Genomic DNA, 24,271 nt, shown 5'->3' with positions numbered 1-24,271 from the left:
GTGAAGCAGAAGTGTGGTAAAAGTGGAGGCTGACAGAAAGTGAAACGACTCACTTTAGTAAGACTCGACCAGCTTCTGAACTTTCAATCCTCCGTCAGACAGGAGGGAGTGCTGGTTCCTCATGTGGTGCGGTGCTGCGTGGAGGAGGTGGAGCGGAGAGGCATGGATGAGGTGGGAATCTACAGGCTCTCAGGAAGCACCACTGACATCAACATGCTCAAAGCTGCGTTCAACAGCAGTAAGAAAACACACGGCAAAAACACCAACTTTCTTATGGGCTGCGAGGCAGGCCAAGAGTTCAAAGGCGTACGAGGGAGGAGGAGACAGGCGTGGATAATTATTCTTAAGGCCACAAGTGACTGACAGGCAGCTTGGCTGAAGGTGCTTTAAAATACTCGATTAGTTTCTCGTTCGAAACCATAAAGGCTGTATAAAGGAAGCACAGCCTATTTTAAGTTAAGTTTTTACATCTCAGAACGGAAATATAATCTAGTCTTTAGCGGGTCTTGAAATATTACAGGTCGTTGGTAATTTAAGAAAAACTGAGCCAAAATAACAGAGGCAGTGTCTGAAAAACTCCCCACGATTCACAAACTTTAACTGATGGTTTTCTGTGTGACATTATCAGTGTCTCACATGGTGGGGGAACAATCTTGGCCCACTCTTCTTTCCACTGTTGCTTCAGCTCATTGTTTCTTTAGGTCCCACCACAGCATTTCAGCCAGGCTGAGGTCTGGACTTTGACTGGACCATTGATCAGCAGCAGCTGGATGCTGCTTTGCATCCTAATTTAGAAGCTATAAGGGTGTACTTCATTATTTACACACTGCTTCTGCATGTTGACTTGGGTTTTGTGAGATAAATAAATGACAGTGTGTTATGTAATGGTTATTTGACTGTATAAGTGAGCTCAGACTAGTGACTTAATTCATATGTCTGAAAGAAACTGAGACGTAATCTGTCACCTGCTGGTTGACAAACTCACTGGACCGAATACTCAGATAGTTTCTTGGCCTCAGTAGGAAGGAGTGTCTGTTGAAAAGAAGATTAGTTAAAGCTGATCATCATCTGTTGCTTCTGCTCAGGTCTACGGGAGGCAGTGACCAAGCTGAGAAAAACAGAAGTGAACGCCGTCTCTGGTGTTCTCAAACTGTTCTTCAGAGAGCTGCCCGAGCCTCTTATACCCACTGTGCTGTTTCAGAGTCTGGCGAGAGCTCTGGGTAAGACGAACACATCCCCAACATGACTGCCTACGTCACTCAGTGCGGGTACATGCGGGCCATCGGATCGGATTAATGGCTAAATTACAATAAGATTGAGTTATTCAGTTCATGTAGACACCTTAATCTGACAAGAAATTTAATCGGATCGGGTTACGATCGAATTAAGACCTCGAGATAATCGATCCAAAAGCCCACTGAACGTGCACGCAGACGACAGTGGATCGGATCGAGCGTTCTGCGCATTTCCCGCGATCGTCACCCGGAAGTGGAAGGAGACGATGTTACTGTTGCTTATTTACTTAATTTATTTGTTACCATTAATGATGTCGCTGCCGTCAGAAAGAAACAAACAACGCGATGGAGAATGCGCCGTTGTGCATGGCGTTTATGCCATAACCAGCTCATCACAGATGGAGAGGGACGCAGCTTCATCTCGCTCTTCGTTCGCCATCTTTCTGAATGCCTGAGTTTGTTGTTGTTGGTGAAGACGTCAACAGGAAGTGGCTCTATTAGCGATAGTTAAAATGGGTCCAGCGCCACTTATCGTACTGGTATGAAATGCTCTGTGCTAGTTATTCGATTCATTCACCGCCATATGTTATTTTTATGTTATTTTTATGCATTTAGCAGACGCTTTTATCCAAAGCGACTTACACTGGTAGGCAGTCAGGGTAAGGGGGGGTCTGAGGACCCCTACTGGAGGTAGTACCTTTCATGCAGGGGATATGAACCCAGGTCACCCACATGAGACGTGGCAATCTTACCACTAAGTATCCTGTCCCTGTATATCCAAAGATAATTACCCTCAGATATGGATCATAACCCAACTATAGCTAGAATCCAGTTAATCTCATCATGTAGATCCACAGACTCAGGTGGTCACTTTGTAGTTTTCATCAGTTAAACACAGCGGTGGAAAGTGACCAATCGCTGTATTGTACACATCTGTGTTATATGTACATTTGTGTACATATTTGAGTAGTTCTCCTTTATTTTTACATCCATTTCAACACGTTTCAGGTGGAAATCTTCATTCTGTCAGATACTGAATTGGTGCATTCAAACATTTATGGCCTCAGAAAAGTTAATCAAAGGTCACATTTGAGAATGAATCCGTGTGGTTGTTAAGACCACCATCAAACAGTAATAATCTGTCTGAAACTTCTCACGTGGTTTTATTGCTTTAAAGGGGAACTCCGGTATGTTTAAACCTGGACCTTATTTCTGGCATGAAATACGTTTATCTTCTCACTGAGAACAGTTTGGCGAAAGTCGGCGTCCTTTAGAAGATATTTAGATATAACGTGGATTTGGTGTGGAATGTATCATGCTGAATGTGTAGTGGAGTAATTTTACTTTGAGTTATTGGTACTTTAACATGAGCAAAGGAACCGGAAACTTCAATATTATCTGCAGCAGGTCACATCTTTATTCTGTCCTTCTCGGCTCATTTTATTTTCAAAGGTTACAGAGGTTACCTGCTGATTTTAATGGTCATAAAAGATGGTTTAAAAAAGTAAGACTTTAATATTAATATGTGGCCTTTTGTCTGTTTTCTGTCAAATAACAAATAGAAAATAGAATATCACATAGATTTTAACCCTGAAATGACTTCCTTCTTTGATCCTTTCATTCATATTTATGAGGGGAAGCTAACGTTTGGCTCGTCTGCCATAAAATCTAACAGTACAGTTGGTTTAATGGTTCATGAACCTCTCTGAACTTCCCACAGTGTTCAGTCTAACTGCATGTTTTATGATACCTCCCCCGTAGACATCCAGGACACAAACTCACGGCTGGACTCCATGTTGTCTCTGCTGCAGTCCTGTCCGGATGTCAACCATCACACCTTCTTCTACCTCCTGCATCACCTCCAACGGTCTGGAACCACACACACACTCCTCTGCCATATTTCAGTTGTTCTGAAAGCTTTACGCTGCCGTTTTTACCCCGAATGCTCTGAAAAAACTGATAACATTAAACTGAATCTGTGCTGCAGCCTCCAGTTTTCTGCACCTCATGTCTGCTTTCTATCATTCTTCAGAGTTGCACAAAGGAAAGACGTTAACAAGATGTCTCTCCTAAACCTGGCCACAGTGTTTGGTCCCAGCCTCTTACGCCCCCCTGTGGCCGGACTGGACCACACGTTGGACATCTCTCAGGAGGTGGTGGTGCAGGTGAGTGTCGGGATGTGGACTTGAGAAAAGCAGTGCTGTATTTTTAAGAAAAGAGCCAAAGTAGTTAAAAAATGACGTGAAGCATTAAAATCTATAAGAAGAAGAGATGACATCATGACATTTGGAAGAGTGAGAGTTGATGCATAAGATGTATTTACATTTAGATGTTGTGTAAAGGTTTGGACTCGTGCCACCTTCAGTGTGAACGTGTCGCTCGTCTCTCGGTGTGTTTGCATTCAGGTCCAAGTGATTTCCTGCTACCTGCAGTGCAACAACCTCCCTGAAGCCCAGACCTCTCTGCCATACACCGAAGAGCCCGAAGATGAGACCACCCACAAGTGAGACCACCATCTGTGAGGCGGCTGGCAGGAGATTTAAATAGCAGGAGTGGAGACATCTGAGTGGGGACTGTAAGACAATAAAGGTATTTATTGATTAAAAGAGATGTCGACTGGGTGGTTTTTCCACGATTTTCTAGAGCAGTCTTGGAACATTTTTCTGGATTATTTGGCTGTCAGAAAGTCACGTCACACGGGTTTGATATTATAAAAAAAAACCTTCAAATAGCTGCAACTGAATTCTGAGCAGCGCTAAAATGTTTGTTTACGTTGTGTTTAGAGTACATAAGACACAGGTTCAAAACCTTTTTTTAACTTGCTCGAAGAAGTTCGACTGCCATTAAAAACACAAAACCCAGAAAAGGAGTCCAGATTGTGCAAGATTACCTAGAATTAATGCTCATTTAAAGCAAATAAGTCAGTAATCTAGGCACAAGTGCATGAGACTGATTTTATTATCTTTAATTTTACTTCAAATACAAACTCTGGACTTCTTGGAACGCACCATTTATTCACTAAGTTAGATAAATAACTTACTAAACTTCTGTCCTATCTGAGGCTGAACCGGGTGGCACACACAGTGATGTGAAGCTAACATGGGGGGGGGGCACGTGCTGTAAAAAGGTCAAGGGTCACTTCTCCGAGCCTGAAATCCAATCGGTCACGGTTCAAATCCAACTAGACAAGTTCACCAAAAAAGTGCACGCCCCATAAATGTCAGGCAACACACACACGGCCCGTGTTCGACCCTTCCACGCCGCAGATGGGGGTCTCTTTTCAGCCACACCACCTGGACAGGCCGGGCTAGTGTTTCCTTTTACCCGAAAACCCCCCATCGGTCTTTTGATCGCTAATCCTGAACCCAGAGTCCAGCTAATAGACTCGAGGGGTGTGTGCAGACACCATAACAACATCCAGGACATGCCCCGCCCCCCTCCTCAAAGAAAAGAAGAAACAAATGTTGGAATCGCCGCGTTTTCCCCTGCAGCATAAATCACCCGTCCCCGCTAACGCGGTGCTAGACGACTACAAAGAGGACGGAGACATCCCAGACGTTTGTGGCCAAACACGAGACCGGGCGGCTGGTCGACACCTGGGACCGCTGGGAAAACGCTCAGCGGGTCAAGTTGTGGCCGTGTGACGGCAGGTTCTGACTGTTTATCACACAGTGGCAGAATCACATGCAAAGTTTCAGATTTACCCCACGACCTAAATTCTGTTAAAGTCTCGATTGTCCTTTTTAAACGTCACCTTTTCCTCTCACATGGCATCACGCGTAGTTTCTATTTATCTCAGCAGTCAGATGACTTTTTGAGGTTTTCAGCTTCACAAATAACGTGAACGTGTTGAGATGGAAGAGAAGAATTTCCCCATTTCTAACGATTTCTGATCAAGTTCTTCATTTCTCTTCATCTTTTTTTTGATTTAGTGGAACTGAGGATTTATTCTTCAACTTCCTTCCTGATTTTTTTTCTTTCTATTTCATGGTTTTACATTAAATTTGTCTGAAATAGATTTAAATAGTACTACTGCAGTTGTAGTACACTTATAGCATTCATAGTAATTTACAGTCAATCTTTATTTAATTTACAACTTACCGCATATGTATTTTTTAAATTATGCTAATATTTAGAATAAAAAGGGAGGAACTGTGGCACATGACTCTGGATCTTTGTAACAAGAATGATCATTTTACATCTGTATTTGTACATTGATTCATTTATGTAACTACATCAAAGAAAGAAAGAGAACTGCCAAAACAACATGTTCCACGTCCTCACAAAGCACTTGAACGACTGACGGTGACGAAGCCTCTGGGTCAGAAAAGTGAGGCTGAAGTGGCTTAAACGGCCAGCAGGGGGCGACCTCTTATTTTCATTAATGAGTGTAAAATCGATGTTTGAACAGGATGTGATGAACAAACCGCCCTGTGGATAGTTTCTGCAGCTCGCCATCAGCTCTCTATGACGCCGCATTTCAAAATGTGGAGCTCGAATAAAAGCCTACCAATCACAAATGATGTCACGATGGCTGTGATCTCGCTCCGTTTGTCGTGAGTTGTAGAAAAACGAAAAGTGTAAATGCTGCACATGCTTGTATGAGGAAACATCTTTGTTGTAGATGTGTGAGTCGCCGTGTGTGTGTCATGGCGTTGCTGCCGGAGCTGTGCCATGCTTGATTAGTCCTAATCTAGCAGGGAGTCGGGTTGCCGTGTCGGCGGCGTGTCTGTATGGAAGGCATGCAGGCTGCAGATCACAGGGATTGACCCTGTGCCTCTCAGGTTAACAGAAGCCCTGTGTGTGTGTGCATGTCCTGAAAACGGTGATGGGGAACCTTTCAGAAAGTAGGAAGGTTGACGTGTGAGGAGGCGATGAACTTAAAGCGAAATGTGAGTGAGAAAGAAGGGCAACAAGGTAAAGATGAGCGTGTTTGCAGGAAGTCTTGTTGAACTTTGGAGGAGTCACCTCTCGTAAAACGCACCCTGGTCAGGCTGTAAACATAATACCACACACTCGCACGCCGCTGGCCTCCCATTTCCACAGAAGAAGAGTCACCTTTTTCCACAAAGGTACCGCAGAGCAGAGTGTCGGAGCCGCGGACGATGTGCTACCCTGCAGCAGAGCGAGCCGCTGGCTTAAGCTGTCTGTTAGTGTCTGTGTAAGTGTGTGTGTTTGGGGAGTTTCAGGATCAAACCCTCATGTCGACAGAGCCAGCACCGAGGAGACGACCACTGACAGGTGCTTCCTGTAGCAACGCAGCAGGTGCTTCATACTCAAACACACACACGGGCAGATACTTTACCACCAAGACATGATTGTACACGCACTGACACACACACACTTTCCCCCACCCCCATGCTTTCCCTCTGACAAACAGAAGTTGTGTGCTTCAGGCTAAACTTAACTCTTATAGCTGCTGTGTGTGCGCCCGGCTGTTTTTACGACTTTGTTTCCTGTTGCAAACCATCTTCAAGGTGCTCGTCTCACCGGTTTGTTTTTTAACAAAATTAGCTGAGCATTTGTCTATTTATTCTTCTGCTTATTTCTTATTCCTGCAGTGAGAGTTTGAAGGAAAAAGCTGAAAATTGACTGAAGCTGTTTGCATCCAGCTGATAAATTAGCTTTCTTTTTTTTAAGCTTTGTTTTGGTACTTATTTCTGTTCCACTGCTGAATGCAACACTTAGTTCACCAGATAGTTGGTAAATTTGTGCGTTTGCTGTGTTACAGATAGGGTTGAATCCCTTTGAACAGCTGCCTCCCTTTGAAAGTGATACTGAGGGAAGTGAGAGTGAACCGAAGCAGTCATCTTACAGGCCTTAAAACCAGAAACAGTGAGCTGAAAAATGGCAAAATCTATTCTTATTTCACTCTGTAAAAACCCACATTTACACATAATCTGTCCCCGAGTGCTTGAAAGAGAAAAGAATTACAGTTGAATAACTTTGTTAAAGAAAAAATAATGTTTTTTACCTGTTAAAATACAGCTGTGGTATAAAGCCGATGCAGGATGACAGCGAATCAGCTCATCGGGATTTTATCAGTCACTTTCACCGAAAAACTTAACTTTCTGCTTTTTGTCCCTTCATCCTAAATCAATGCATATTTAATAAGAAAATAACTGATTTTGGTATTTTATGCCTGGATATTGTTAAACATTTGTTTTAAGGTAATTAATCAAGGTGATTATTACTTTTTTAGACATAGTTTGGTTCCTTTAAGGAGATATTGTCCCCATATTTTGTTTCTACTGTTAAAAATTAGTGTTTTTGTCCATAAAACATATCAAGTTTGTCAAGATAATTTTTTTCTTTTCTTTTCTTTTTAGCTGCTTTCGTTGGGTTTTTGTTTCGTTAAAGTCGTATTTGAATGAAGCAACATGATCTTTGTAGCTTTGTAGACCAATAAAGCAGAATAAATTCAGCATTTCTCAGAATCTTATCTAATTATTTGGACCCACTCTCTGTAAAAGTGGCTGTAACTTGATATATCATTTTCCTGGAATATTAATGAAACACAGGTACTGAGAATTAAACATGGACGTGTCACTCAATCCTAAACTGATTTCCTATCTTATTTTCTTTGGCTGAAATTCCTTCCGGAAAACAGAGGAGCTGAGCGAGCTTTTGTGATCTGCTTGTCCAGAGGCCCCGATCAGCTGCCAGCTGGTTGTTAGGATACACGGACCTCATAACTGCAGAAAGAGAGGCTCAAAAAGCACATTCCCACCCTCCTCGGCGCGCTGTATGCTCAGCCCTGCTCCGAGGTCATCACTCAGCAAGTCTATTTCTCTCTTTTTATTTTCAATCACAGGCTTCAACACGGCACCACAGCCAATCGCTGACACAGGCGCTACCATAACAACATGGCCGCTCAACAAATAGGAGCTCCTCCATCTGTCTTTAATACACCCCACCGCCATTTCCCCTGAGCTATGACGCCACATCTCCCAAATGGAAACAGAAGTCATGACGACAGGATGGACGGATGTTTTTTAGATCTGTATCTGGGGTCCTAACAGGCTTATCTGAGGATTCCTGCACGGCTAGAAAATGAGGCTGAAGTTTGTTTGGTCTCTTTGTCAGCTGTTCAGATAAAGATAAAGTCAATTTACCCAAATATTGTGCTGTGAACGCCAGGTGTGAGCCAAGTATTTTCAATCAAAAGTACTGTGCATGTCCAAGCTTCTTAACAAACAGCTGTCGATAAATCCAACGTTTTGGGCTTGAAGAATTAAAAAAAAGAAACATTTTCTATGCTTACAAAGTCGAAAGAAAAGCAGATCTCAAGCTATTTTCATTTAAAATTTAATAAACAGAATATTTTTTTTCATTTGAATTAACACAAAAGTCAAAGATGCTGAATCCAACGTTTTGCTGCTAACGTGAGCGAAAAGATGTCTAATTCTCATCATGGTGAACCTGCACAAAGTGTTCATCGTGTCGTTTTATTCTCACATAAAATAATTCAATAAATAAATATGACTCAAACAATATTTTTTAAAAATCTGTAAGACAAAAAAAATACTGCAAGACTGTTCAGACTTTAATTCTCCAAATGGGACTTTAAATAAAAATATTAGATTTCTAATATTTTTATTTCACATGATTACTGTTGGTGGAATATTTGATGATCGGTCGTCTGAAAACACAGCAGCCGCCACGCGAGGACACGGTTGTGTGTTACTCTGTGTTCTCTGTGTTCGATGCAGACGAATCCGCTTGTTCTCCGTCCAAAGAACGCAGTTTCCACTCAGTTCCTGCTCGGCGTCCTGAAAGACTGCGTAAGTCACGGTTTCTTTGTGTTCTTGTTGTATTTTTTTGTTTTCATTCAGGATTTTGAGTCGAACACACCAGACCAGGAGTAGTAGTAGTAGAAGTAGAAGAAGAGAGTGGCGTCTGTGTGGCTATGACGTCACCATCTTTGTTTAAGGGCGTGTGCGGCGCCGCTGTGGTCAGACGCTCATCCATTTTCACAGAGTGTGGCTCGGTGTGTTTCTCAGTCAGCAGGTGAGGGGGGATGTACCCCGTCTGGGCCTTCGTGTGCTCCCTGCGGTGGCTGATTGGCGACTTCGGAGGGCAGCGGCCCCTCTTGTCCTGTCCCCGGAAGCCCCTGAGTTTGGGGCTCCAGTGTTCCCGCCACTGGAGGGCCAAAGTGGAGCGATCCGCCACCAGGCGACTCTCACTGGGGCCCCAGCCGCGCTCTCCTTCCTCCGCGCCGATTAGGAGGAATGTCCGACCCACGTGGAGGGCGGGGCAGCCGCAGCTGAGGTCACGGTCAGGCACCCAGAGGGACTGGGAGCCCCTGCGAACACGGGAGGTAGACCCTGTGCGGAAGACGGTTTGCACAGAGATGGAGAACTGCCACCAGGGACCTGAACGCTCCATCCCTTTCACAAGAACCTTCAGCACTGTTTGACACAAACAACACGATTAGGCATCTATCGCCTTTGTAAATGATCATATTGATTTATTTATTCTTCGCGTTGAATTAAGCACTTGAATGCAAGCCAAAAACTATTAAATAAACTAGAGTCAATGATCATTAATTACCTGATTAACATTGTTTGACTTTTTAAATCATTTTAAATCGGTGATAAAATCTATTAGAAACTCAGAAAAGCAGGAAAAATAATTCATTTTTGAAGGATGTTTTAAAGAAACCGGAAACCAACCGTAATCCTTGAGACAATAGGTCTCCAAGTTCATCCTGACTTTAACCTGAGAGGGCTGGCAGTACGAAACACACTCCTCCGCTGCAGGACAGAGGGAGAAAGCAGAAAATGAGAGGGTATCATTTCACAGCACGCATATCAGCACATGTCTTTTCCCCTAATTACAATATGGCTGCTTCTATTTGTCATCACAGTATCTTTTGACTAACACATGATCCCAGCTGCAGCAGGTGGGACATTCCTCGAGCTGCCGCTAGGAGGAAGTGGTCAGCTACCTCATGCAGAGTTAGAGCAGCGGCTCCCGAAGCACTTCAAGGACCAATCTGTTCAACAATGTGGCCCACAGCGTGCCTTCAGAGAAGATTTATCTGACTTCACGTAAGAGCCGGGACTCTAAACGCTGTACATGAGGTGATACCAATCAGAAAAGGAAGACTTGATTGTTCCATCAGTCTTATCTTTCAACAGCTTGAACATTTCCAGCTTGGTTAATCAGACATTTTATGGTAAAATGGTTAAATAGTAGTGAGCTGAACTTAAATCTGATTTAGTTTTATTTTGTTTGTTTTTCTATGAATTAACACATCATATCATTGCTTATGAAAAGCTAAATTTCCTTTCAGTTTTGCTTAATTTTTGGGGGTTTTTGACTCTCCCGCAGATTTTGTTTGATTAAATTAATTGATTAAATCGAAGGAGATGAACTGATGAATAAAAACATAGGATTGGACCTAAAGCTAGAGTTTTTAAACTTTTACACAATAATGGGCGATTAGCTGTCTGGATAAAACTAATAAACTTTTAATTTCTGTAGTGTAACATAATACATTTTCTAATGAAATGAACCTACATAAACCATCTCTAAATCTTGGTTCAGGTATGAAATGCAGCTAAAAGTATGTGTTTTTATTAAAAATTCAGATACTTTTACCATAAATTGTCACCCGAGACATTTGTGAAAACAGCACTTATTAGATTATTAGATTATTAGCTCTTAGAAAATGCAGAAAATGAAAAAAAAAAAAAATCAAAGTACTCCAGGATTACCTTGAATCGGGTTAAATAAATAAGAGATAACTTGCACTGCTTACATGTGATAATAAAAAAACTCACCTATGCTGTACTGAGGTTGGTACACGGGGGTCGGAGCAGCCTCCTGATTCTCTGTAAGCAGAAACACACTTTCAGCTCGGAGAAACTTCAGGCTTCGCTGTCAGTTTGTTGCAGTTGTGTTTTATACGTGTTGTGTCTGAACGCCTCTCGGAACGTGGGCATGCCCGCTCAGAAGATAAGCAAATGTCAAAAGGACTGAGTGTGTGGCCCTTTTGTGGTTATGACGCACCCTGTGAGGTTCGCTTGAACACATACTCAAACACTAACTTTACTTTTAGTAATTTAATAAGGTCAGACCGTCGCTTCTTGTATAGCTTTTGTCTCAAAACATGAAGCAGATTGTCGTAAAGTTGTTCCCTCCCTGTATATGTGAACAACCCGGTTGGCTCCACATACGTTACCCAGGCCTCCTGTAAAAGTGTGTGTGTGTGTAACTCATAAGCTAACGCTGCGCTGCTCGTCCATGTCGTGTTTTCTCTGACACAGCTGGGACAGCGACACCGAACACCCCCACCCAGCTGACAGTCCAACACATTTAAAACACAAGGACGTGGTGTGTTGTTGTCTGTATTTTCAGTAAATGAAAAGGGCCACAAAGAGGCAGTTTCAACATGTAGCACATTATACTTATTTACAGCTTATATTTTACTTTGTGCATTTTAAAAGAAGTAAAAGAAAAGTAAATGTGTAAACCAATTAAATAAATAATGTAATTATGTTGGCACCAACATGAAAGAGAAAATTTACATCTTTGATTTATTTATCCAAAGTGTTCAATGTGAATCTTCTGTTTGTGACAAATGCAAAATTAACACAATTTAAGCAGTAAAATCACAGCAGCTCCTCAGCTCACAAAAAATTTTACTTGAAAAGGTTAAGTAAAATTTTTTGTGCCCATGTTGGACCAAATAAAGCAAGTCAGAATATAATAACTGAAGTATAACAGCATCCTGCAAATAAGTAAACTGGTCTCCATTCAGATGCCACAAGTCATCCAAGCCCTGTATCTGTCACCACTAAATGGTCCACATTTGTTCCTTAATTTGCAATTTTTAATTTCAATCCACACAACAACAAAGTCTCGTCAAATCCAGCAACCAGCACTGAGCCAAAGGGGGCTGTCGATGTATAGCTGAGTGTGCCAATGTTTGCCAGTGATTTTTCTCAGACAATTTCAATCTATTCTGTCCCTGTTTGTTAAGATATAACCTTGAAATGATCATAAATGTGAGTTTTATTGAAGTTGACAGTTTGGGCTCTGACCTCTGGATCAGCCCTTGGTTCTGGAACAACACCCACATTAAGCTTACTTGTAAGAGTTTGCCTATACAGAGTGTACTTAGTGTTAACAGAAGAGTAATATACTGATAATATTAGTTAATAAATAGTAATATACTGCTTAAGCGCGCAGTTGGCCGATCCTGAACACATGCCATTATCCCAACAGACTGAATTGGCATCATTACGCCTGTCTCAAAATAATAAAAGGTGAAAAATGAATGATTTAAACCAATGAATATCTAATGAAAAATTAAAAAACAACCCCACAGTGATTGTGAAGAGAAAGTGTAATATTGTGTACAAATAAACCTTATTTTAACTGTCAGATTCGGGGTGAATAAATATAAGTGGGGTTTTTTCTGCAATTAATATTGAAACTATTCTAAAAAAAATCTATTATAATATGTTACAAAAAACAGCAAAATCTACTTGTAATTTAAAGGCAACTTAAGTTTATGACTTTCTCTGGAGCAAAAATCAGATCAGAATGCAAAATTTATTAAGCTAATTAGCTTAATAGCTTTTCAAATTTTGAGTAAAATTAGCAGTTTAGCTAGTTTTTTCTTCATGTAGAAGAATTAAGTTATGCTTGATTTAGTTATGAAGACTAACTTTTCTTGCATGTTTAAATACATATTATCTTATTGCACATAATAGTAAGTAAAAAGTGAATTTATGTTTCAGTATTAGCAAAGGCTAGTTGTGGCTAATTCAACAGCTAGCTTATTTTAGCTGTGTTTAAATTAAACAATATTCAACCATTGTAAGGCAGGATGGTAAAAAAATAAACTTAGTAATTGGAACCTCTAGGTCTTTTCAGGGCTCAGTTAAGACATTTTAGTTAGAGCTAACTTGGGTTTTAGCCTGGCTGCTACATTACTTTTTATCTGTCTGATGGGAAAGGAGGCGAGGTGTTGGAGGTGGTGGTAGGGGTAGAGAGATGCTATACATAGCCTGAAATGGTCTGGCAGTAAAAACAAACAAGGTTTTCTTTCACTCACTCCTTTCACTGGGAGAGTTATGAGTCTGGGCCCTATGATGGGGGAGTTTTGAGCAGTGCAACAGGTGTGAAGCTCCCTATATCACCTGATTGGGGCTTACAAAGCTCAGTGTTGGTGTAATTGTCGGCACTCGTGTAATTAGCCTAGGATGTACATGTGGATTAGTGCTCATAGCTGATTTTTTCTATCAGGCATAGAGATACGAGTAGCAAAAATCCTCTTGATCCCTGATCAGTGGGAGATGAGGTTTCCTTACGTTGGTCAGCTCATATTAACGCTGCTGTGGAAACTGTCTCTCGGGACGATAAAAAGGAGGCCTGATGAATAATTGAGTTAAATCAGCTTTGAGAGCAGCGGTGCCTTTTATATCCAGCTAATATTTGATAAAATGTTTAAAGAGCTTGATGGGATAGTTTAATTAATTTAGGCCACAAGTAAAGAAAGCTGAAGAAGTCCCTTTGTCATGACCGACAGCAAACTAGAAGGACTCAGTTTAGGCAAAGAAAATAATTTTGCTTTGATTAGGGACTGTTTTTCACCCAGTTAGCAGACACATTTGGGTCAAATCTGGGCCTATCTCGGCACCCATGGCTCAATAATGGGCCAAGGATACTCATCTGTTACAGTAATTGTCAGAAAAGAAGAAAAACATAAAATAATAATGGTAATGCTTTATCTTTAGGTCCTTGAAATAATCTAAGTTAATAAGCAGCAAGACTCTTAAAAGCTTGAACAAACTAATTTTACAGCTACTTTGTCTAAACTGACATTTTCCTTCATTTTACCAGACTGGTGGACTTACTTATACATGGCCTCAGAGGGGATTTGCCCTGTTTGTATCCTGGGGCACAGCGGTTACACCTGAGGCCCGTCACTCCTTCTCGACATAGACATTGACCTGATGTCTGGTTACACCAGCGACCCACAGCCCCCAAAGGATGGCACTGGCACGCTGAAAAAGAAAATAACAAGATACAACAGGTGATACACTTGATTTAATTGCAACCTATTGGTTAAAGCACCTCTTTTGGACCTTACTTGGAGTTGGCAAACAAGCTAAATTAGCTTATTTTTAACATATTGTCACTATAAGGGAAATTTCTGGTAGCTGCAGATGCCATTTGGGCACAAATTGGGTGTCTGCCAATGTGCATGTGGTTCTGTTCATAAGGCATTCTGGGTAAACTGGACTAAAGCTTTCCATGCAATGCCATTTGATTGATCTTGTAGTCTGTTTCTCCACATAAAGATTGTCCATATTGTTTTTCTTCTACTTTTTCTGGTGGTTTAAATTTATCTTTGAATTGGAGATGGCACCACGCTCAGTTTGTGTGGTTTAAATTTTTTGGGTTGTACACGGTGGATCCCACATTACGGTGCAGATGACAAAAATGTAGGTCACAATGACCTTGTAATGGATGCGGAAACCATGAACTGGCATTTCCAGAGAAGAAGACGTGGTACAACACCAGCATTAACTTTGAAATGCATCTGACACATGTATCTCCAGGGTTCACCTCTTTTTGCCTCCGTTCTGTTCTCCACAAGCTCCTCATGAAGAGATTTGTCTGTAACTGAAACTAAAACTTGGTGTCCTGAAGCCAATATCAGCAGTAAGAGTCGACCGAAACAATCAGGCCGTAAAACTGAACAATGAGCTGAAAGATTAAAGAGTATCTCTCATCATCTCTTAGTGGAAACGTGGCTTAGTGGAGGCATACATTTTAAAAAAGTATATATAAAACTATTCATCACTGACATGTTTAATCCTGACTGACAGCAGGCATCTGCCCTTAAAGTTTGTCCTTGAGTAGAACAAAGTATACACTCGGGATACCAGGGAGTCTTTTTTTGTAGCAATCTTGATGGGCAAATGAAGACAAATTCCTCCGTGAGGACAATGAGAAAATATCTCATCACAGCACAGTCGCCTCGTTGCTCCTGGTGCTTTAGAGAAGATGAACGACCTTCGTCCAAATGAAGACAAATCCTCTGTCTTAATCAATTTACTTCCTCCAGCTTCGGCCGTGGTGGCGTATAATGACTACTGCCTGGGTTTAGCTGAGGCTTGCAGAGCAAGATTTTTTTATCCACTGATGTTATCTCAGGATAATAGAAGATAGATGAAGAAGGGAAGCCGCACTTCAGTAGCTCTGGTCACTCTTGAATAATGTTTACACATATCCTTACAATGATACCAAACAGCCTGCCTGGAGAAACTGAGTAATAACATCAGGACTGGGCCTCCGAATGGTTCCTCTGTGGAAACAATGGAATCAGCGGAGTAAAGCTCAGATGAAACTCTGCATCTTGCCACTCGAGTATTTTCAAGTCACCACAGTTTCGCGCATAAAAAGTGATCAAATATGTGGATATTTAACCACAGCTGGTATTTTTTCCTCATCCCTACACGTGCTCCAGGCTCAAAGAGCCCGTTAACTTTGGATATATTAGGCTGGTGGTCGGGTCTCCACATGAGCATGCCAGAGTGTGACAGTCGCTTGTGACCAGTCAAAGGTCAGGGGTCATGGCAGATGCCGACCGGTGGTAACGATGTACAGGTGTCAGCTCAGTGGGTGTTTTTTTTCTTTTGGGAGCACTGCTAACAGGAATAGCTGTCCACTCTCACAATGTAACTACCCCATAAACACTTCCGTGCGCTCGGACAGAGACAGATCGGTCATGTAAACACACACAGCGACGCATTCTGACAGTTAGCTTTAATTTTCTGATGCACAGCCAGTCAGAGGTACCCATCTTCCGCTCGTACCCCATCACACATGCACTGAACACACACACAACTCGTTACTGACGTTGGCAGGCCTTGCGGTGGTTGAGCGGCTTGCTGTGGTCGCGGGTGAAGCCGCTCTGGCAGTACTGGCAGTGGCGTCCGGCCGTGTGATGGCGACACTTCTGGCACACGCCTCCACTGCGCCGACCCGACTGCTGAAACACCTCCATGCTGAAGCGGCATTTGTTTGAGTGTTCGTTACACTCACAGGCTGGAAAATGAAGAGTTAAAGATAAAAAAAACTGTGATCCTTGGTAAAATATTTTTAGTCTTTATGCAAAACATGATTAAAAAGAATTACTGTCTGGTTTGTTGTTAGATTAAGTTAATACTGAGCATCTGGATGGGCCTCAATCAGCGTCAAGTGTTGATGCTGGAAAAATATTAATGAGGGTGCCTAAGGCAGATGTCTGGCTTGAATTATTTTAAAGACCTTAGTTTTCTGGATTGAAAAAGTCAGAGTGATGAGCTGTTTTCACACTTGCGCCGCAGTGCAATGTTTTATATGTCGTTCGGAGGAACTGTTTGTGAGAAAGCAAAGACTGCAGAGCTTGCAGGATAAAGTCTATCATACAAAGTTATATGTTACAAAGTGTGCATGGTGACAAACTGAGGACAGGGCTGCAAAACTGTGAGGCTCACAGTAAAGATAGAGGTCATTTTACACCGAAACACACTATCTTAAAACTGGAGTGATGACAAGGTTCTTGTAAGAGGAACCAAAACTGAATTCATGAGATAAATTAATGGAAAAGAAATCACCAAATTAAGAACATGGTATGAGGTATGAGACCTGGACACGAGCAACGGAGGCCGGAGGATGAAGGGGCAACTATCCACAATGTCCTGAGATTATGTCAGAAAGCAGCACCTACCTATCGATCTATCTAAAGGAAATGTAATGGATCTTTTTCAGCACTAACGGCCTTTATTGGAAAGTTTGATGTATTATTAGAAAGAATTAAAACTATATTTATAATTATAACTCCTCAACAGTATTTTTGCTTGAAACGTTAGCTTCATTCTAAAGTTACTCATTTTCTTTATTAGTGTTAAACATCAGTATTAAAGGAGGCCCGTCTGCCTTTTGTTCTGTGATTTGTGAGGTAGTTTATTTCATTAAAGATTGCTTTAAGTTTTATACGTTAGTTAAAATAACCTCCAACAAAGCTTCAAACAGCAGGACTCACCAACACAGGGGTTTGGGTGAGTGGGTGTAGCTCGATGCCACGGCCTGTCAAAGTAGAAATCCTCACACACATCACAGTCTGGCCCTGCCGTGTGATGCTCACACACACACACTGCACGGCCGGTGTCGTCGCGGCGACACCTGGAGGCGTGTCCGTTACATTTACACCTTCCTCCGACCTGCAGGTCGGAGATGGCTAGAGTTCGAACAGAGGAGCTCAAAGCAGAGGGCTGCTCCACCTGCAGATTCCTGACACTTTGTCTTGTGTTGAGGTTATTGTTCCTCCTCTTCCTCAGTTCCCGCCCTTTGTTGCTCCTGCCCCGCCCTTCAACTGTCCAATTGCAACCTCTGTTGGGGCAGGGCGGCCAGTGACTGTTGTCCTTCTTGCGACCGTGCCCTCTGCCTTTCCCGCCTTTCTTTGGCAGAACAAGTGAGTCTATGGTGAGCCTATCTTCCCCTTCCTTGCTGGTCACATTGTGTCCTTCTTCATCTTGACCCGACCCTTTTCGATGACCCTTTCTGCCCTGCTTGTCGACCTTCTCCTCTTTGCTCCTCCCTCTTATTTCTGAGTTTTTTGTCTCCCTGTCAAAAAATGCCAGAGTATTATGTCTGTTTGATTTGTCCGCCTGACCTCCAGCATGGCCATTGTTGTCCGATCTCCATTTCAGAGTCCCTGTCCTTCTGGCGTCACGTGCGCCATCTAGCGCCATCTCTCTTTCTTCTTCTATGTTTTTTTTTAAGTTGCCCACCCTGACGTCTCTGGTCACCTGGTGGAAGATCACACGGATGTCTGTAGCCGTCACCCAGTCCTGGAGGGTGGGGCTGTAGTCAAAATCAGGGGAGGATGGTCGTCCATCCAGGGTAGAGAAGGCCAGAACTACGCCGCCCCGCTGCCTCTGCAGGGGGCGAGGATCTGAGCAGAGGGGCTCCGTCTCTTGGTGTCTTGTTTGGGCAATGGTTTGGGAGGGCTGCTTGAAATACCTAATGCAATCGCTGGAATAGTGCTGCATCGGCCTCCAGGTCCGTCCGTGGTCCATCGATTTGAAGATGGAGATGGCGATGGGGTCTGATGGCTCCCCTTGGTTGCAGAACTGCAAACTTATGTAGGTTATCTCAAAGCGGCGGCCCAGCGGTAAGGTGAGGACCCAGTCCCCGGTGTCAGGACCTGTATGAGCAGTCCAGCAGGTGAGGTTGTGGGGGTTATGGAGGTCAGTCAAGGTGGCGATGTTGCCATCGGAATCGGGCCCGTGTAGCGAGTGGCTAGCGTTGACTGGGACCCCGTAGGCGGCGTTGATGAACTCCGACATGCAATGTCGAGGACGGCCATCTGGGTAGTAGCAGGGCTCGTGAGGCGAAGTCCAGCTCAACGGCGTGTGGGAGAAGGAAGAGGAGACGGGGGATGGAGGGAGAAAAAGGAGGAAGAGTCGGAGGAAAACAGGAAAGAGAGCGGTGGACAGGGGAGGGGAAAAAGACAGGAACATCATGTCATCGAGCCTGTGGGAGAAGAAAAAAGATCAATTTTTAAGAGAAATCCATGAACGTTGTGTCATAACAGAAAAAACACCAACTGACTGATTTATGCGTCTGAAGCAGAACAAAATCTAAGATGGACCACCTGTGCCTTTATTGAAAACACATGATACCAGCGAACGGCATCACTTCAGCTGCACCTTACTGGCTTCCAGTAGATGCCAGTAAAGACCTCATCCCATAAAAATGTAACTCCGATCTTCACAGTAGTGTCATCCACTGGTTTGAACCTATACTCATGACAACCTTTAAGAACGAAGGCATCTTAAAACTCCCCTCAAACCCCAGAAAGAGAGGATGAGTGAGGGTGAAGAGGGGCACGCACCCAGCAGGTCTGTCTGTTATGACAAAAAACATGCCCGACAGCTGGAGCTAAACCCTGCGCTGGACCACATCCATCACTTTTATTGCTCTCCTCTCAAATCGTTTTACCGTTGGTCGGGGCTGCAGGCTTGCGAGGGGCCTACGCATGAGCAGTGTGTCATGGTGCAGAATGGAGGACATGAGAAAATGGAGAGAAAGGGAAGAGTGGAGGGAGGAAGAAGAAAAGGAGATTAGTTTGTGCTATGGTTGGAAAGATTTATAGATTGAAATGCGAGTTTGACTTGAGCCCCTACTTTGTTACTTCCGCGGTGAGGACAAACTCTGACTTGTGTAGCGCCGGAGTGTGAACAAATCCTTCCCGTTTTGTACAACTGGTGATGAGTGTAAATTATTCCTCTGGCAGAATTTGATGGGTGTTGATTTTGGAATGTGGATAAAAAAAAGAAAGAAAGAACAATGCATCTATTTTCTCTTGAACCAGTGATTTACGGTTTTCTTCACTGCTCACTCAAGGCCCAGAAGCAAATTTCCCAACAACTTCTTCTTTTGCTGTTTCTAACAGTGACATTTTAACACCCTCCTGCTCCACCTTTAGGAAAGTCTGCTTTCCTACGTACCGATAACCACCTTCCGTGAGCATTTTCCCTCCGCTTCTCCTCTCTCTGCCCATCTATCACCTGCCACCTTCATTCTGCTCTGGGAATATTCTTAACTGCTGTGAGATTGATGATGTCCTAACAAGCGTTTGACACTGACAGCAAAGTCAGCAGGGCTGCATAAACCAAACTCGTAGGAGAGCATGGGGCTGAGCGCCTCTCCGGCCGCGTCATCCCGCTCAATTAGCCGATGACCGAAATATGAAGCTTCCCTCCGGGACCACACAGCTCTGGCCATGGCACTCCCTCGGCTGCATCTGATAAACTTCTCTGCTCCTGACCTCCAGAAAGCAACGCCAGGCTAAAAGGTGAATAAGCCTAAACTAGTTGAGGACAAAGGGAGAAGAGGAGGCCTACAGGGCGGCTGTGTTTTGTGATGTTGCTACAGGAAACGCTACAAGAGCAGCGATGAGTGGTCTGACTGTGACCCTGGTTCCACTGAGCCACATTCCTGGGGTCCAGGATGCCTCAGCGAGCCATTCCTGGCATGTTGAGACATGCCCCACGGGAACCTGAACGCACCGATAAGAAGGAGGACTTATAAGTTGATGGGTGATTAATTAGTTCTCAGGTTTCATTTGGTGTCGATATCCTGGTCGTATAAAAAGGAAAAAGAGCATCAAAGAGATTAAAAGCAGGGGAAAGGTCGCAAGTGGCGAAGTGTTGAGATTTTACTGAAAAATTAATTCTGGACGGGGACTTTTAGTGAGTGTAGGCAGGTGGGGGTTCTGGGTCGGGTGGGTGAGAACACACAAGGCAAGAGGAGAAAGGGGGGAGGTTGTTTAACATTCCCATGACATGCACTTGCTCCTGTCTTTGTCACATTACACGACTAATTAAACATTGGCCCATTACAAGCTCTATGATAAATGGATGCATCTGAGAGAGGCCCCCTGAGGTTTTTTAATGCACCCCTCTTGGCCAAATCCAGACTCTCTGCTCCCCTGAAACCAGATCATCCGTCTGGCACCGCCAACCTAACCCACCGGATCTGGTTTCCATGGTTTTTATCTGACTCTTTCCATAAATTCACACGGCGCGTCGGAAGCACATGTCGAAGATGAGCAGCATTCCCTGTTAAAGTGTCTTTTGATGGGAACAGTTTCCTGTTGAAGCACACTGGGTGTCGACCCATTTTTATGATCCCCGGCGGTGACAAAATAACGTCCACAAATCCTCAGCAGCCATCTAAAACACGAATGCGCAGTCATTTGCAGGACTGTGTAACCGAGGAAGTTTTGAAACAACTTGGCTGTGATCCGTCTTTCAAAAAACTTAAACAGCCAAATAGTGGTATGATGAGATCAACAACGTCTCCGGCGGGTGATCTTTAGAAGCAGCTATGCTTGGCCGGCAAGGGGCTGGAAAAATACTTGCTGACAACCTGAGGGCATGTTTACAGCATAGCCGAGCAGATGAGAGCGGCGCTCGTGTTCGTGCTCTGCTGTCCTCATTTATTTCCAAATGAGAGTCTCTTATTCTTCGTTAGGACCAAACAAAAACCACTTTGTGATGCATATACTTTGTTTTTCTTTGTCTTATGATAGTTAATCGAAGTGGAAGGGATTTTTTTTGTTTGGTTTTAAATGGACAAACAAACTAAATTAAATAAAATACTTACTTTTTAGAAATATGAACCCACTACAGGACAGTGCTATGCAGAGTAATGCTGTATTTTCTTTGGTATAATGGAGTTAGCAGGGGGAGATGTGAACTTATAAGCTGCAGTCTCTTCTGAAATCTATTCATTGGCGATTGTGTTTTTTGGATCGTGTCTGCTTCTGTAATCCACATAAGTTTGTCTTGAATGACTGAAAAAGGAAGTGAAGATAAACTCTTTTTCTGAAGCACCATTTTGTGCAGCAAACCTTTCTTTTGTGATTTGGCAGGAAATGGACGCGTCCCGTCCTTTTGAGTAAAGCTTAAAGATGTTTGGTTTTCTCTCCTGCTACCTGTTAAGCCGCTCTGACCTGTTCACACTTTAGAGCTGCGGCCTGTCATTGGTCTGGAGCAGTTCTGCTCAGCAGATGAGCTGGATTTGGCCTTTCTCACACATTTTAACATTCCTCGTCATGGGCAGTAGCTCTGGCAGGCCAGGCGGAGGCAAATGTCGAACTCAAGCTGCCCTACGGCTTTGTGATAAGTTAAAAAAAATACTCAGTTGTGTAAATAAACACAAAAGCTGTGCCGTTTGATAAGGCGGAAAGGGTTCTGCATTGCAACTCTGCAAGACACGAAGCCTTTAAATAAATACGATCAATTATATGAGCTCTCTGTCACAGCCTGCATGTTTGAAGCTGCACCAAAGCACCTGCTGGCGCATGTTACCAAACTGACACCTTTGTTAATTTGCAATTGTCCTCAGCCCCTTCAGAAATACAACACTGGACTCTGGGTGAGAAAAGGACGGCCATGCATGCGGTCTGTATTCCCAAACGGCATTCCTGCCCGCTCAGTCGAAGCCCATGTGTGTGTTATTCCACACGGAGCAGATTCCTGGAGCTCTTTTTTAGGTGTAATAATCTAATTTTAGTGGGGCAGCGCGGGAGGTGGAAGCGACAGACAGCACAAAATGGATTATCGCTGCTTGTATCTTTAGCTAAAGGCCGCTGTCCTTCAAGTTTGCACCTCCAACAAACTGCCACTTGGTGCAGGGCCCCAAAGGGGGCCAACTGGACCTCCACAGGCACTTGGAAGGTTACCTCTGACTCCGTATTGACCCACGCTGGAGCTTCGCTCGCCTCATTTTTTAGAATAAAAAAACACATGTTACCCACTTGATATTTAAAGGCGAGTTACCTTGCAAAACTCCCCCTTTACAGCCTCATACAAGTTGGCAAGAGGCTCCGCTCAGCTCCAGCTCCACATGATGATATTGAAAAACAGATGGAAATTAAATCATTGTGATTCCAAGCTGAAGCCAAGCCAAAGACAACTGAGGGCATGGTGGTGGGAAAAAAAAGAAAAGAAAAAGGGGAGGGAGGGGGGGACAAAAAGCCTCTGGTTGCAATTGTGTGTCAATTAAATCCGCCATACTGTAGGTTGATAATTAGAATCAGGCCGTAAAACAAACAGAAAACACCGCAGGGCTGAGTCTGATATGAGCACCAGAACAAATGAAAAACACCCATTACTTATGTCAGCTAATCTATAATCAAGAAAAGATCTTTTGAAAAGAATTATAGAAATTCAACGGGCTGCGCAGCTTGTTTTTATTAATTTTCACAACAGCTTTAAGACCCAGATTGTAAAATTGACGTCCCTGTATTGTAACAATAAAAAACAATCGCCTGTGAGACTGTTAAAACAGCCTTTTTTTTTTGTTGCTACAAGAGCTGCAGAGCGGGGTTGAAATGAGGAACAATCCGACCTTAAAAAGACAAACAGCCCGCGGTCACACGCAGCCTGCTGAAGCCGCATTTAAGCAGAAACTCTCGGTTCGTTGAACACAAATATTTATCATATTTAGTCGGATTACTTTGGCAGGAGCTGAGAGTGAAACCCGGAGAGTAATTGCCTCAGTTCTGCAGAGCTAATTGCACTTGTTGAGTAGAAATTGGCTGCAGTCAATTAGTTTTATCTCCCAGAGAAGAGGAATAATATTTACACAGTTAGGCTATCGGACTGATCAAACAACCTAATTCACATGTTTAATGTGGGTCATTAAGCCCGCATGTGTTGGTATTTTGGATCAATTCTAGGCTGCTAATAAAGCCCGGGCCAAAAATGTATTTAATTTATTTTTTTTTACCCAAAGCTGAAGAACATAGTGACTAAAAAAACAACAAGCTTAATATTCTATAAATATATGTAGCCATGAGTATGATAAAAAAAATAAAAACGCTGTCCAACGTCACAGAGACAACTAAGTTATTCTACCAAAAAAAAAATTATTTCAGGTTTTTAGGGATTAAAATGTCTAATTCGCAAGAAAAATAATGCAATAAACTTAGGTTTATCTAAGAGAATAAAACGTTAAATCAGAGAATAATTGACTGATAATAAAACCTTTTAATTGGCTGGAATTTTTGAAGAATAAGCTGAGCTGCGATGTCTATCAAGAAAAATTCTGGCTGTATCTGTCCGTTTGATTAATTAATTTGTATTAAAAGTCTCGCAACGTGTTGATAGATATCCCTCAACCCAATCCTAACTTTATCGGCCACATTTTGCGCACAATTTTCAGCCTAATTTCTGCCTCCTAAACTTCCAAAAGACCCACCGCCGAAAGGCTCGCTTCTCCACTTCAGCAGAGATGAAAAACCTCGCCAACAAGTCAGCCATCACAGCAGGGAAAGGATGTGAAAACCGGCGTCAGGGGCTCACCATGTGCGTCCCAGCGATTCTCCTTCTCCCTCAGCCCCCGCGGTGCCTCCGGATCATCAAGAGCAGCGCAGCAAGTGTCCGCACATCCAGCGCGTCCGCAGAGCAGCTCGGAGCAGAAGACACACACCGAGAGGGCGCGACACACCGGGT

At 43.2% G+C, this 24,271-nt stretch overlaps 2 protein-coding genes across 2 annotated transcripts in view; one reads left to right on the top strand and one right to left on the bottom strand.

The window, feature by feature from the left end:
- Nucleotides 1-9,314, top strand: part of LOC140281905 (active breakpoint cluster region-related protein) — a 20,613-nt gene extending 11,299 nt beyond the window's left edge. Inside the window, exons 18-23 of the mRNA XM_072376416.1 lie at nt 99-238; nt 1,086-1,220; nt 2,997-3,102; nt 3,268-3,400; nt 3,641-3,824; nt 9,239-9,314. Of these exons, the coding sequence (XP_072232517.1) occupies nt 99-238; nt 1,086-1,220; nt 2,997-3,102; nt 3,268-3,400; nt 3,641-3,742 (616 nt within the window). The 3' untranslated portion in view covers nt 3,743-3,824; nt 9,239-9,314. The remainder of the gene's footprint in view (nt 1-98; nt 239-1,085; nt 1,221-2,996; nt 3,103-3,267; nt 3,401-3,640; nt 3,825-9,238) is intronic.
- Nucleotides 8,769-24,271, bottom strand: ntn5 (netrin 5). Its single transcript, XM_072376415.1, has 7 exons — nt 24,122-24,271; nt 17,287-18,779; nt 16,119-16,307; nt 14,108-14,257; nt 11,024-11,074; nt 9,911-9,991; nt 8,769-9,646 (listed from the first exon to the last, which is right to left on the bottom strand). Exons 2-7 carry the CDS (start codon nt 18,767-18,769, stop codon nt 9,063-9,065), a joined length of 2,538 nt encoding a protein of 845 aa, XP_072232516.1. The 5' UTR covers nt 18,770-18,779; nt 24,122-24,271; the 3' UTR covers nt 8,769-9,062.

The sequence above is a fragment of the Leuresthes tenuis genome, unplaced genomic scaffold, assembly GCF_036924035.1.
Source record: "Leuresthes tenuis unplaced genomic scaffold, fLeuTen1.0.hap1 SCAF_22, whole genome shotgun sequence".
NCBI classification, from domain to species: domain Eukaryota; kingdom Metazoa; phylum Chordata; class Actinopteri; order Atheriniformes; family Atherinopsidae; genus Leuresthes; species Leuresthes tenuis.
This window is presented reverse-complemented; position numbering and strand designations above follow the sequence as displayed.

What these genes read in the sequence shown, in the direction of transcription:
- ntn5 (XM_072376415.1), bottom strand. Translation starts at nt 18,769, where the DNA reads ATGATGTTCCTGTCTTTTTCCCCTCCCCTGTCCACCGCTCTCTTTCCT. An exon ending in TCACCCAAACCCCTGTGTTG is followed by an intron (nt 16,308 to 17,286) that starts GTGAGTCCTGCT and finishes TTCATTTTCCAG; the next exon opens with CCTGTGAGTGTAACGAACAC. An exon ending in CCAACCTCAGTACAGCATAG is followed by an intron (nt 9,992 to 11,023) that starts GTGAGTTTTTTT and finishes TCTGTCCTGCAG; the next exon opens with CGGAGGAGTGTGTTTCGTAC.